At 41.7% G+C, this 15,107-nt stretch overlaps 2 protein-coding genes and 1 long non-coding RNA gene across 3 annotated transcripts; 1 reads left to right on the top strand and 2 right to left on the bottom strand.

Moving 5' to 3' along the window:
* The first annotated feature begins 605 nt into the window (after positions 1-605).
* LOC5575971 (mitochondrial import inner membrane translocase subunit Tim16) lies at positions 606-1,373 on the top strand. Its single transcript, XM_001662272.2, has 2 exons — positions 606-984; positions 1,050-1,373. Exons 1-2 carry the CDS (start codon positions 822-824, stop codon positions 1,289-1,291), a joined length of 405 nt encoding a protein of 134 aa, XP_001662322.1. The 5' UTR covers positions 606-821; the 3' UTR covers positions 1,292-1,373.
* Positions 1,289-1,896, bottom strand: LOC5575970. The gene is made up of 2 exons (XM_001662273.2): positions 1,616-1,896; positions 1,289-1,559 (listed from the first exon to the last, which is right to left on the bottom strand). Exons 1-2 carry the CDS (start codon positions 1,748-1,750, stop codon positions 1,371-1,373), a joined length of 324 nt encoding a protein of 107 aa, XP_001662323.1. The 5' UTR covers positions 1,751-1,896; the 3' UTR covers positions 1,289-1,370.
* A 2,577-nt stretch (positions 1,897-4,473) lies between these two features.
* On the bottom strand, positions 4,474-5,594 carry LOC110679310. The gene is made up of 3 exons (XR_002502384.1): positions 5,246-5,594; positions 5,055-5,182; positions 4,474-4,998 (listed from the first exon to the last, which is right to left on the bottom strand). It is a non-coding gene; the product is annotated as an uncharacterized LOC110679310 (long non-coding RNA).
* Positions 5,595-15,107: the final 9,513 nt, after the last annotated feature.

The following is a 15,107-nucleotide window of genomic DNA, read 5'->3' as shown; positions in this document are numbered from 1 at the left end:
GCACTAAAACTTCACAGGCACAAATCTCACAAAGAAAGCATCCAACAACCGTGTACTTTTTATTTTGGCTTTGTGCACTAGCAGAAAGCTTAAAATAAGAAGATCAGAAACGTTTGCCAACTATTTCTCCAGTTTTGTGCCTTTGAAATCGTGAGTAGGGGCACAAGTCGGCCATTGTGCCAGCCATCTTTGGATTCTGAGATGTTTCACCTTAAATTAACTCATCAACATTCTTTTGTTTTTCCGTGCGTGGTTAATTTTAATCCGAACCCGGCAGGAGAGGGTTTAACCAGCAGGCACTCCCCCGCAGCGCTGCCAGATGTACAGATTTCTCTGTATTACACAGACACACTGCTTTCCAAAGCATTTGTTTCCAATACTCGATATTTCCATGAGTCGATGGTCCCTTCAGATATCGACTCATGGAGGTTTGACTGTATTTTTATTCTGACACAGATTCAATTTGTATGGAACACAGATTTTCTTTCAACAATTTTTGTATGGACACAGATTTTTTTGTATGAGACACAGATTTTTTAACCTCGTGGATACAGATTTTCTATCAAATCATCTGGCAGCGCTGCTCCCCCGGTTGCGATGACGTTTGAATTTTGACATCCTGGCCGTCGCCTCGTGAAGTTGATGTTGCTTTTGGACCCGGTTGTGTAACCCACAGGAGAAATAATACACTACAGATTTTGTGATTATACCAAGTTAATTATGGAATAAGTAACAACTAGTCGAATCTAGAAGTGATTTCCGACCGTCGAAGCGCCACTATCGTTTAGTTCTGGTTTACGACGCGCATAGCTACACACAATATGGCTAAATACATCGCTCAAATAATTGTGCTGGGTACACAAATCGTGGGTCGAGCTTTCGCCCGGGCGCTGAAACAGGAAATTGCGGCCTCACAAGAAGCCGCCAAACGAGCCGGCGGTGGCCAACAGGGACAGAATCGCGTTGCAGCTAATTTGAAAACTGGTTAGTGAGCGAAATTGTATAAATTGCGTGTTATCTGTAATTCAAACTGTTTTCTCAACTTACAGGGATGACCTTAGAAGAAGCACAACAAATTCTAAATATTTCTAAGCTGGAACCTGAGGAAATCCAAAAGCATTATGAACATTTATTCCAAGTGAACGACAAGTCCAAGGGCGGATCTTTCTACCTGCAGTCGAAAGTGTTCCGAGCGAAAGAACGGATAGACCAAGAACTAAAGGCTAGCAAACCTCCGGAGGGGAACGAACGAAAGGAACAATCTGAGCAGAGTCAAAGCGAGCAGAAATAAAAGCTTAGGTTTATATATTTGTATAGATTCAATGAAAACTTAATCGTTATCAGTCGTTGAAATGCATTATCGGAGAAAATCACTCATCCTCTTCACTTTCCTCCAGAGACTTCATTAGTTTAGTGTGTTGAATATTCAGGTTCAGTTCCTGTTGGTTAATTTGATCGGAAGGAATAGATTCCGTTTTGATTCCTGTTTTGTCAACCGCCCCACTGCTTGTTGGATATTGATGGTCCAGTTCTCTCGATTTGAGTTGCAGCTCTTCCACCTAGAAATGCGTTTTTCATGTTACTAGAAACAATACTATGTTGTAGTTTATCTTACCAAAAGTTGATTCAGATGGCTGTTAATTTTATCAATCATTGATTTGAGCCTCGTTTCGGTCGCCTTCAATTGACGTTGTTCTTTCAGCAGTGCACTTAATTCCGTTTTGGAAACGCGACAGCCGCTATCAGCCATTCTGCGTTATGTTTTATTCAGTTTGCTAATGTTTTAAAGCAGAATGCAGCTTATTCTACACAAGAAACATTTTCGTTCAAATTATTCGTCCGTCCTCTGCTTGCTTTTGATCTGAGATTTTTCAATAAACATTGTATTAAGCGTAATATTTGAAAAAGACCAAAGTGCGAAACATAAACATTGAGTATATCGCATGCATATTTGGATTATGTTTGGTCCCTGTAGTTTGGCCCTCTTAATCTCTGATTTGACATGGTTCCAATAAGTCGGTACACAAAGTCATGTTTAAAAATGCGTGTTCGTGAGAATAGGAGGAGGTAGTAAAGTTTATTTACAGTCGTCTGTTAGCTCATATTCAAATATTACGCTAGAATGGCTGACAGCTAATCCTACACTCAAAATAATTTGAACGTGAATTTCACTGGAAGAGATTAGTAACCGGTCGAGCGAAGTAGGGTAACGGTCGTATTTTGGACTTCCTAATGCGTAGTATGCACCTGAAACGTAAAGCGCTCAAGTAAAATTTCTCCTTTTTACCAAAGTAATTTTGACAGCCGATCCAATATGAGCGAAATGTCACTTTTACTTGCGGAATAATTGAGCGGCACATTTTTCCGTACGGAAAAGTGACAGCTCCATTTGATTTGTACAGCAGGCGTTACCTATGTTATGAAATCAGCTCTACTTTTCAGCAGCGTACAGCTCAAGTAATTTCGGTAGAGGAATCATTCCTTGACCGTTTCTTGTCCTATCCTTTTGCACAGTACTTATGATCAGCGTACCGGCCATAAGGAAGTAATTTAGATTTTTTGTTCCAATGGACTTATCCACGGTCTTCTTTTATTGTCGATTTTCTTTTTCTTTTCCACTCTAAATGGGGGCCATGTTTACATAAAATGACATCCGGACCAACGTCCACTGAAGGAATGTTCACCGGATGAACATGGAGTGGATAAATGTGTAGCGTAATCTTTCATTTTCTATAAACACAGCCCGCAGTAAGTTGCAGCGTGACGTCATCGTAGATTAGTTCATCAATTAATTGCACAGCGTAACCAAGCAACTTGCCAAAATGTAGCGAAAAACTTGCTTTACGATATATCCAAAAAACGTCGAAAATAATTGAATAGGGTCCTAAAATGTTGAATGAAATCTTGTTTTTATTTAATAACACGAAAAGGCATGTTACTGTAACTACTTTAGCAAGTTTTCCCGCTCAAATAACGGCTATATCATATTTAAACTTTAATTTAAAAATTGGGTCCATATATGAACCTTGACACTTTTGATCATGTTTGACGTTCGCTTAGTCGACAAAAACACCACAGGGGTTATAGTTTTTTCACTGGGGTTGTTCCTATATGACATTTCGGAAGGGACACGGAAAACAAAATACACCCAAAATTTGAGTTTAAGCCAAGGGGTGTGACAAAATCTAATAAAATCTATAAAAAATGTTTTGTGGATTTAAACACACAGAAAACATTAAAAAATTGAGTAAACATGTGTTTGTGGCCTAAACTTAAGCGTTTGGCTCTAAAATTGGGACAGGGCTTTAGGACCCTATTGTGAAGCACTGTTTTTCATTATTTTGGACACACCAACACACTATTGGACACTTATGCTTGCGCAAAGTCCAATCAATCGATTAACAATGGAAAACCGACGAAATTCTACGCATTTAGTTCAGAAATTTGGAAAAAGTTTTTGTTTACATTTGAAAAAAATCTGACGGCTTTAATTTCTGTGTGTAACGAGTTATAACGGTTGCAAGTAGTGATCCTTTATAGAGAGATAAGCGGAAGTAAAATGGAATGATTTGGCAACAGACCAGCAGTGCTGATTTTGCTCGGCGTCGAGAATAATATTATAACACGGACATGACTTCCTCATTGCTATAAAGTGTATTTTGTTTCGTTATAGATCTTTGAGCTACATATCAAAACTAATAAACAGCCGAAAAAATCAAAAACTAAAAATCGCATTGACAGAAATTCAAAAAAGTAAAACATTTCATTATTTTTGCTTCATGCAAAATTACTTTTACCGAAATAATTTCAAGAGGATTACATTACTCCTCAAGAAAAGATCAAAACAAACATACACGCAGCGAAAACATTTTTAATATCAACAAAAATCTGTATCATTTCAACCATTTTTCTGTATTATTTGCCGGCTTATAATATCCTTTCATTGTTTTAATACAGCTAATGCTCGATAACTGGGTGCTATTTAACTGGGCTGCTTTTTAACTGGGTGCTCGCTAACTGGGCTGTAGCCCAGTTAAAAAACAGTTAAACGTCAAAAACTTTCACCATTCCGTAACTGACGAGGGGCGTGCAAATGCAAAGCACGAGCGCACGAGCGACTCGTGCGATCCACCTCCTCTTTCGAAATCGTCGATAATTTTAACTTTTTCCACCTACGTAAGGGTTTTTTGTTTCCGTTAGCGGTTGGTGCCCGGTGGGATGTCCATTGCAGGAACGAAAACTGTTTAATTCACCTCAAAATTTACAAGACGGTACGATTAAAACGCGAATTCAATGACGGAATGACACGAACACGACGCGATTCCAAAACCGAATGACGCCAACCAAAACTTTGCATCTAAGTCCCCCTCGATTTTTATTTGAATGTGTGTGTGCGTTGGAATGGCAGTCCAGTTATCGAGCACTGCTCGCTAACTGGAAGGTTCTCTCAGCCCAGTTATCGAGCATAAGCTGTAACAACAAGCAGTTCAGTTTAAAAATATTAATTGTTGGATTTGACAGCTGGGTCCAATGCGGTTCAACAAAATTAATTTTTGATTAAATATTTTTTTCTTTCGAAATAACAATATTTTTGCTTTAAAATAAAACATAACATTTTTAAAATAAATCACACTTGGTTTTTAATTTGAAAATGTTTTTATTAGAAATAAATAAAGATTCTATTGATCCCAGATCTGCTCCCCCACAGCCCCGCTAAATTTTATTTTGCTCTTATTTTGAAATAAAGAAAAACGATCATAACTTCTAACACCGTATATTTTTAAACTCAGTGGGTGATACTTTTTAATCGGATCTTGAGAGAAACGGTGTTTGACTGTATTTTCGTATGATGGCTTGTGCCACCGACGAGTTTTTCAGCAAATAGGTGGCCGTGCATGAATCCCACGTGATCCTTGGTTCAGAAGGCTTTACAATGGTATTTTGCACCAAAGCAGAGCTGCTGAGACTTGCTGGAACTTTTTGGACTTTTGGTAGCCCCTAAAAATAGTTTTATGTCAACAAAAATAAATAAAGATTGAAAATGGCATAAGTACCTGCGCTGTTCTCCAAATATGCAATGGATGAATGAATTTGGTCCACTCCGCAAGCGACGGGGGTAGAATCAGCAGCTCGATTTCTTGCCGCTGAATCACTTTTAGCATTTCAATCGTGTAAGAATTAACTGCAATCACGAAAAAAAGACTGATGAGAGTTGAAATTCTATAAAAGAATGGTTAAAACTTACCAAGAAGGGCTTCAATAATAGCTTCAGTAATTCTAAAACTGTGTTTCCACATCGAGTTCTTCGACGAACTCTTCCGCGTCAGCCATTTTTTCTTACACTCCGTTTACAGCGCGAAATAAAATGGTGGGCCACACACTGCCTTACACACTGAGTTAAATTTTCGTTTCAAATAACAATAAAAGTAACTGAAACAAATAACTCTATGATTTGAAATAAAAATATTATTTTGTTGTTTCAACAAAAATCAAATTGAAAATGCTGCCAGCAAATCCAACAATATTTTTATTTGTTTTGATAAAAGTCATTGCTGTTTCAGCACAATTTGTTGATTTACAACAAACTGAAAAAGCTTATTGAAACAACAAGAATAATTATTGTTTTGAATCGTTGTTAGTTCTCTGCGTGTAACGCATGTTGGCTCACACTTTGACAGCTCTCGCTGCTCGATTGGCTCACACTTTGACAGAAATGTCAGCTTCCGCGAATCTCTCTTATAAAGGATTTTTAGTTGCAAGGATGAAACGATTGAATTGAATTAATTTCAGATAAAAATATATAGGGTGATGTGCTAGTATCCATCGTATTAAGTGTTGATCAGTGAGAACTGCAATTTTCCCAGTATTGCAGTGAATGATGCTGATACAAACCGATGCCAAACAATTCTTTCTCAAAACGGCTTTAGCATTGTACAATAACATTTTGATAAATCTTGATCTCTTTTTGGAAATAATGCAAAGAAAATGCATCTAACCATATTCTCAGTCCGTCGTATCGTTTTCAACTCCGTCGCAATCAGTTTCCAGATTCGTCTCACAACTTACGGCTCACTGTGTGTATTGAATGGTTAAAACACAACATATCAACGCTATAATAAAATGTTTTACTAGAATAAATAGATCTACGCATTCCTTTCCGAACGCTAGCCAGTATCGGTTGTGTTTTGCGCAGTTCCTCTATAGTTCGAAGCAAATTGATTTCACTGCGAAGTGAACCGTTTTTTCTCCTCGCGTTGCGTGGTTTTTTACGGTGTTACAATTTCAGTTGAAATAACCGATCATCCGCGTTTCGGATCACGGAAGCAGCCAGCCTTAGCCTAGCCTATTGGTTGGACTGTCCAGCTTTACCGGAGGCCATCCCGTCGCAGCATTGCGTCATCATCGTATTTGCCATCATCATCACCATTATCATCATCAGCAACAGCAGCACAGAAGAGGCCTCAAACCATCAAGTTGCTGTGGTGCCTACCGGGTGCCTATCGTTTCGAACAACAAGTCCCGGACAATACATCCATCGGCGGATCTGCACGTGTTTACGAAAAACAACAGCAGTGCAGAGAAGCCAGTCGGTCACATTGGATGAATAGGTATTTATTTCGTTCTGCCGATCTCTTTCGTCTGCCCGCCTATCTTCCTTCTCGACGCCAGATGGTGATCAACTCACCTACCAGTGTATAGTTGCCTTTTTGCGTTCATTAATTTTTTTATTGAACTTTTTTTTTTTTTTTTGTAAATATTTTTTTTTCTTCCCTTATTTTTTTTTGTGATTAATTCACCTAAAGGTAAATTTGTCTACCTCTGCTATTAATATTAGTATTATTATTATTATTATTATTTTTTTTTTGTTCATTTTTTTTTGTTTTGAGGTGATTGATTCACCTGAAGTGCGAACGAACTTAACCGCACTTTAAATTCTACAATAAGTAGTTCTTTATTTTGTTATTATTATTATTATTAAGTGTAAATATTGTTCAAAATCTATCTGCTGGGTGCTACAAATTGATTGCACATACGATTTTGAATTCTTCCTGGTGGGGTAATCTCACCCCACAATGGAACCAAACGATAAAGGCGGGGGTCAGTCGCAATACGAAATTTCCTCGGATGATGAATCAAATCCAAACCGGTCAAATGTCGTTCTAACATCGATTCCGCAGAATATCACGGAAATGGAGACCAACGAAGTCTCACCCACCCTCCCTATCACCCCACAAGGATATGCATCCCTTACAAACGGTTCATCTAGCTCTATCCCCTCGGAAGATGGTGAATCGATTGAATCTCCGTCATATGAATATTTGGCCAGTGCTCAAGTGCCGATGGATACCTCCTCCAATACGCGTAATGTAAACCAACCCCTGGTGCTCTCCTCCTCTTCTGGTACTGTTAAGGAAGCGACCCCCCGCCTAAAAGCCTATCCACCCGGATCTAAGGGTCCCTTTCTGGTTTTCTTTCGGCCCAAAGGCAAACCACTGAACAAATTGCAAATAGAAAAAGATCTGGCAAAGTCGTTTCGGGGCATCGAATCAGTAGATGCTCCTAGTCGTGACAAATTACGTGTCACGGTTAGTGATCGTGAACAGGCCAATAAGATTGTTGCCTACAAACTCTTCTCGATGGAGTACAGAGTATACCTTCCAAGTCGAGAAATTGAGATCGCAGGAGTGGTCACCGAACCGTTTTTGAGTTGCGCTGACATCAAATCTGGTGTTGGAGGGTTTAAAAATCGTGCCGTCCCTCCGGTCGCCATACTTGATGTCAGACAAATGAATCAGGTGGCTCCTGATGGCACAAAACAGCCGTCGAATTCGTTTTGTGTAACTTTCTCTGGATCGGCGCTTCCAGACTACTTGGTGATCGGGAAACTTCGGTTGCCCGTTCGCCTCTATAAACCGACGGTTATGCACTGTGATAAGTGCCAGCAAATTGGTCACACATCACCTTTCTGCTGTAACAAACCACGGTGCGCAAAATGCGGTGAGCTACATGTGCAGGGTGCCTGCAGTTCTGATCCCAAATGTTCATGCTGTGGTCAAGCTCCACATGAGCTCACTGCATGCCCGAAGTTTATAGAGCGGGAGAAACATCAGATACGCTCTCTAAAACAACGGTCAAAGCAATCTTACGCAGAAATGCTAAAGAAGATCGCACCGACTGTTGTTCCACCAGCCCACTCTATCGCTAGTAACAACCTCTTTACTACCCTGCCTGATGATGACCAAGGCTCTGACTCTGAGGCGGGTGAAGAATATAATGTTATACAAACAGGAACAAAGCGAAAGCGAGCTATAGCACGAAGGCACCGTCAGCAGCCTTCTCATGTTCCTGTTGCTCAACAGAATTCTCGACTCTCCCTGAAAAAGTCAAGAAGTGACGGAAATACCACTAAAGTTACCCCCCCAGGTTTTAAATTCAAACCTGGAGATTTTCCTTCACTTCCGGGATCATCTAAAACCCCAGATGTCCCAGTTTTTCGCCCGGAAAGCCAACAAACAAACATCTTCACATCTCGACAAGAACATGTCGAAACTTCCGACAAAATAAGGCTTTCTGGGATTGTGGAAATCATCTTCGAAGTAATGGAAGTCTCTCCCGCAATAAGAAACCTTATTAGTAAGGCACTTTCTTTCATAAAACCTCTTCTGAAGCGACTGGCTTCAAAATGGCCCATTCTTGAATCGTTCATATCTTTCGATGGATAATACATCCAATGAGGTCGGGGATATGGTCGAAATCCTACAGTGGAATTGCAGAAGCATTTCTAAAAATATTGAAGCGTTTAAGTATTTAGTTCACAGCACACGCTGTGACGTATTTGCTCTCAGTGAAACATGGCTAACTTCTGATAAGAATCTCTCTTTCCACGATTTCAACATTATTCGCCAAGATCGTGGGGATGGTTATGGAGGGGTATTATTGGGGATCAACAAGCTCCACTCCTTTTATAGAATTGATTTTCCCCCGATGACAGGCACTGAAGTAGTTGCATGTCAGGTTACTATACGAGGAAAAAGCTTTAGCATAGCAAGTACGTACCTACCGCCTAGTGCCAGGATATCTCGCAGAGAGCTTACAGCCATCTGCTGCGCTATGCCAGCCCCACGGTTGATCGTAGGTGATTTCAATTCACACGGTACAGCCTGGGGGTCAATGTACGACGACAACCGTTCAACCTTGATATACGACCTATGCGACGACTTCAACTTGACTATATTAAACACTGGGGAAGCAACACGTATCAAACCTCCAGCTCCTCCAAGTATTTTAGACCTCTCAATCTGTTCGAACTCATTATCATTGGATTGCACGTGGAAAGTAATTCAAGATCCCCATGGTAGTGATCACCTGCCTATCAAAATTTCAATTTCCAATGATTCGTGTCAGGCTCGCCAGATCGACGTAGCATACGACCTCACCAAGCACATTGACTGGGGAAAATATGCTGAAGCGATCTCCGATGGCGAACAGTCGGTCGATGCTCTTCCTCCGTTGGAAGAGTATCAGTTCTTATCCGAGTTAATTATCAACAGTGCTATTGAAGCACAGCGTCGACCAATACCGGGAGCGAAAATTCGAAGACGGCCACCCACCCCTTGGTGGGATGATGAGTGCACCGCAGTATATCGGGAAAAGTCCGTCGCGTTTAAAGAATACCGGAAACGCGGTTCTCGTGAAAACTATGAGCGCTATACCTCTCTTGAACGCAAGTTTGGTAGCCTCGTCAAAGCGAAGAAAAAAGGATATTGGCGCAATTTCGTAAACGGGCTTTCTAGGGAAACTTCCATGACAACATTATGGACCGTCGGTAGAAGAATGCGGAACGCGACAGCGGTAAATGAAGACAAAGAACACTCTTCTCGGTGGATCTTCCAGTTCGCCAAGAAAGTGTGTCCTGACTCCGTTCCAGTACACGGAAAGGTTCGCGTTAACTTAACCGAAAGAAACGAAGTTGATAGACCCTTTTCGATGCTAGAATTCTCACTTGCTCTCCTTTCATGTAACAATTCTGCCCCAGGAATGGATAGGATTAAGTTCAACTTGCTCAAAAACCTCCCAGACGTCGCGAAGAGGCGCTTGTTGAACTTATTCAATCAGTTTCTGGAACGCAACATTGTTCCGGATGATTGGAGACAAGTGAGAGTGATTGCCATCCAAAAGCCCGGAAAACCCGCGTCGGATTACAACTCGTACCGCCCTATCGCGATGCTGTCCTGTTTACGCAAGCTGTTAGAGAAGATGATTCTTCATCGGCTTGACAAATGGGTTGAATCGAACGGCTTTCTATCAGATACGCAATTTGGTTTCCGCAGAGGCAAGGGAACGAGCGACTGTCTTGCACTTCTTTCAACAGAAATCCAACTGGCCTATGCTCAAAAGGAGCAAATGGGATCGGTTTTTTTGGACATTAAGGGAGCTTTTGATTCAGTATGCATAGATGTCCTTTCAGACCAACTCCACGACTGTGGGCTTTCACCATTAATCAACAACTATTTGTACAATTTGTTGTCTGAGAAACGTATGAGCTTTTCTCACGGTACCTCAACAGCTTCACGAATAAGTTACATGGGTCTCCCCCAGGGCTCATGCTTAAGCCCCCTTCTTTACAATTTTTATGTCAGAGACATTGATGATTGTCTCGTGGAAAATTGCTCGCTAAGACAGCTTGCAGATGATGCCGTTGTTTCCGTCACAGGACCAGGGGCGGATGATTTGCAAAGACCACTGCAAGATACTCTAGACAATTTGTCTACTTGGGCTTTAAAGCTGGGTATCGAATTCTCTCCGGAGAAAACTGAGTCGGTTGTCTTTTCTAAGAAGCATGCCCCAGCACAGGTGGCGCTTCAAATCATGGGTAAGGAACTAACTCAGGGTCTTTCACATATGTATCTTGGGGTCTGGTTCGATTCCAAATGCACTTGGGGAAAGCACATTAAGTATCTGTATCAGAAATGCCAACAACGAATCAACTTCATGCGCACACTGACCGGAACATGGTGGGGAGCCCACCCGGACGATCTGATAATGTTATACCGCACTACAATCCTCTCGGTCCTTGAATACGGTAGCTTTTGTTTCCAATCCGCCGCGAAAACACACATTCTGAAGCTTGAGCGTATCCAGTATCGCTGTCTTCGAATCGCGTTAGGCTGTATGAACTCGACTCATACAATGAGTTTAGAGGTATTAGCAGGCGTTCTTCCTTTATCAGATCGTTTCGCGGAATTGTCCCTCCGGTTCCTCATCCGCTGTGAGGTATTAAACCCATTGGTTATTGAAAATTTTGAAAAGCTAATCGAACGAAATCCTCAAACAAAATTCATGACACTGTACTACTGGTACATGAGTCTGGAGATTAACCCTTCTTTGAATGCTCCCAATCGTAGTTGCTTCCCAAATCTCTCCAACTCCACTGTAGGTTTTGATCTGACCATGAGGCGAGAAACCCATGGAATTCCAGATCTGCTCCGATCGGAGGTCATACCACTAATTTTTGCAAACAAGTTCGGCCAGGTCAGCAGCGACAGAACGTTTTATACTGACGGGTCAAAAACAAATGATTCCACTGGATTTGGTGTATACAACGAATTTCATAGCGCCGCCCACAAACTTCAGAACCCTTGTTCAGTATACGTCGCAGAATTAGCGGCTATACACTATGCATTAGAGCGAATTGCCTCTCTTCCCTCTGATCGATATTTCATTTTTACGGATAGTCTCAGCTCCATCGAGGCTATACGTTCAATGAGGCCGGTAAAGTACTCCCCGTATTTCCTCCGTGAAATACGATCTAAATTGAGTGCTTTGTCGAATCATACCATCACCTTGGTTTGGGTCCCCTCGCATTGCTCGATTCCGGGCAATGAGAAAGCGGACGCACTCGCCAAGGTGGGCGCTATGGAAGGCGATATTTATGATCGACAAATCGCCTTTGAAGAATTTTTCACAATTGCTCGTCAGCAGACCTTGCTCAGTTGGCAACAAAAATGGGATAAAGGGGATTTGGGCAGGTGGTTACATTCCATTCTCCCGCAGGTGTCAAAGAAGTCGTGGTTTAAAGGGATGAACATGAGTCGCGACTTTATCAAGATAATGTGTCGGCTGATGTCCAACCACTACTCGTTAGCCTCGCATCTCTATCGAATAGGGCTCGCAGACAATAATCGATGTGGTTGTGGAGCTGGTTACCAAGACATCAACCATGTTGTCTGGTACTGCCCCGAATACGGAATTGCCAGATCAAATCTATGTACATCTCTCAGGGCCCGAGGAAAACCAGACAAGGAAGACATTAGAGATGTGTTGGGTAGACTGGACTTTGACTACATGTTACTTGTTTACAAGTTTTTGAAGCAAATCGACGTTTTTGTTTGATAATATGCTTTTTGATCCGCTTGTCCTCCTCGTATACCCCTTCCCGTTTTTTGGATGTCCACCTTGTTTCCCTCGAAACCCGTTTGTTTGTACCGTTACAGGTTGTCGTCATGTCCACTCTGCGTTGACCAGCAGCAATAACGCCTCAACAAAATGCTGCTGTTGAAGATCAACAAGTAAACCATATTTCCCATCCCTTCCAAAAATGATTGTATTCCTTAACCTCGACCAAACCGCGAGTTTTACGGTTCCCCAAAACTAACTTAGTTCTGTAAGAAACAAATATGATTTTGTAAATAAATCCTTTCAATCCGGCTCCGTAATGCCTAAGAGCGCTTGAGCCTGCTAAATAAATGATTAAGTAAAAAAAAAAAAAAAAAATAGATCTACGGGCATCTCCCTCCATTCCTTCAGCATGTTGGAATATACTAATTTCCTTTAAAATTAATTGTTCGTCATCAAAATTCAGCCCAAATATATGAACACAATTCCTTTTGACCGTACAATTATGGCATTTGCTCACAGTACAGTGAAAACAACACAATCAAAGGAACCGTATTTTTACGTCGAGCGTGTGCACACATTGATGCGCACAAGCTTTTTTTTTCTCAGTACGACGGATAGAACTATGTTTACATTCTCAATTATACGCGGCGGTTGAGGAAATTTTGTAAAATTTGGTGATTTAGTGAAGTTTTACGGCGTGTGATTGGAATGAGATCCTTCAGTGAAGAAGTACGAAGGTTTTCCATAGTGAAAATAAGTGCCCGGCGAAGTAAGTCACCCACGGGGGCAGCAAGAAACTTGTGTTGGAAAGTGGTGTGACTGATGTCGATCTCTAAGCATTTCTCTCAAATCGTGTTCGTCCATGCGATTTCGGTGAAAAAGTGTGAAGTGGATAATTGAACTGAAGATATTTATCGAAATACATTAGTTTCATTGCATTTTTGGTGTACAGGTGGACGAATCATAAAAGCTTTCACAAAATTACATTTGGAAAATGAATCTATGTTGCAGGTAAGTGGGAATATCCGCCGTATTGGAACATTTTCAGTTTGATACGACGAATAGTAGCTCTTACGACGATGTAGAACGAAACCCTACATTTCCTTTGCACAATGGTAAAAAAAAAAGTTTGGCCAAAACTAGTGTTATCGCCTTAATTGATAAAATATGCAATCTGAATATATGACATTAATATATTAATATTACATATTAATATTAATATGTTACTCTTTCACATTTTTCCACATTTTGATTTTCTAATGAAATTGAAATTCGTGGTGTTGTGGTAGTGCTTCGAGAAGCCCAAGCAGGACAGTTCGGTTTTGCGTCGTCCGATAGAGTTTGTTGACGGTTTCGCGCGTGTTTTCGTCGCCGGAGATTTTTTTTTTTTCCCCTTTGTTTTGGAGCGTTTTGCTGGGTACGTATTTGGGAAGGCCCAAGCAAGACGGTTTATTTTCGGGATGCCAAGAAGTTTTGCTGTCAGTGTCAGTTTTGGGTTCAGTCGAGAATGGATGGCCAACTGGTGAGTTCGTTTCATGCTTATTAGGGTGCCAATGGAATGTATGGGAAAAATTTTGCCATCGAATTTCAAAAAAAGGTAGGGCTCAAAAGTTTTGTCTCCTCGAAAAAAGTGTGGGCAAACCGACGACCAGCAGGTTAACGTAGCGGAAAATACCCGACAAAAGTCTTCTCTACGGGAGACACGTAACGAGGGAAGAAAAGAAAAAACTTAACACACGGAGCTCGGTCTAAATACAACTTTATTCGATCGCGGTACATTCGTAACTGTTTCTCTCTTGTTCGTCGACTCTGTCGACTCATCATCGGATATCGCAGTGGTGGCGTTAATAAATATCGCCCCCACCAACACTCCTCCTCGATATTGATGTTACGCACCACCTTCGGCTCGACCATCCTCGTCAGTCAAACCTAAAGCAGTCGCAAACTTTCTCTGCTTCACGCCTCCGACCGGCTTGGTCAGAACATCGGCAATCATCGTCTCCGTGGGGCAGTACTTCAGGGTAACCACTCCGTTCTGTACTATGTCCTTGGTATAGTGCATTCTCGTATCTATGTGCTTGGATAGTCTTGATTGGCGCTCGACCTCCACGAAACTAATACAACTGGTATTGTCCTCGTAGACGACAGTCGGCTCACGTTGTTCCGCATCGAATTCGGCCAGTAGTCTCCGAAGCCATACCACCTCCTTGCAAGCTTCGGACAACGCGATGTATTCAGCTTCCATGCTGGATAGGGAAACGTTCGCCTGCTTCCTGCTGGCCCAGCACACTGTAGCTTGTCCGACCTGATACACGTATCCTGTATTCGATTTCCTATCTGAACTATCACTAGCCCAGTCCGCATCGCAATATCCGATTAGCTTGATTGGCTCAGATCTGTTCGTAGACAACTTCAGCTTGTAGTGGCTTGTACTCAACAGATACCTTACCACGCGCTTAAGCTCGTTCCAGTCAGTTTCCAGAGGATTGCTCACACACCTTCCCAAAATCGCAACGCTCGCTGCGATGTCCGGCCGAGTATTAATCGAAACGTAGAGCAGCGCTCCAACTAGGCTGTGGTATCGCTTGTTATCCCGCAAACTCTTGCTGTCTTTCCGGCTTTGGTAGTAACCAACATCTAGAGGCAGCTTCGATCCCTTGGCTTCGCTTAATCCGTATCGGCTCGCAATCTTCTTCACGTAGACTTCT

This window comes from Aedes aegypti, chromosome 3 (assembly GCF_002204515.2).
Source record: "Aedes aegypti strain LVP_AGWG chromosome 3, AaegL5.0 Primary Assembly, whole genome shotgun sequence".
Taxonomy (NCBI): domain Eukaryota; kingdom Metazoa; phylum Arthropoda; class Insecta; order Diptera; family Culicidae; genus Aedes; species Aedes aegypti.
The sequence above is the reverse complement of the archived record's forward strand: the minus strand, read 5'-3'. Positions and strand labels throughout refer to the sequence as shown.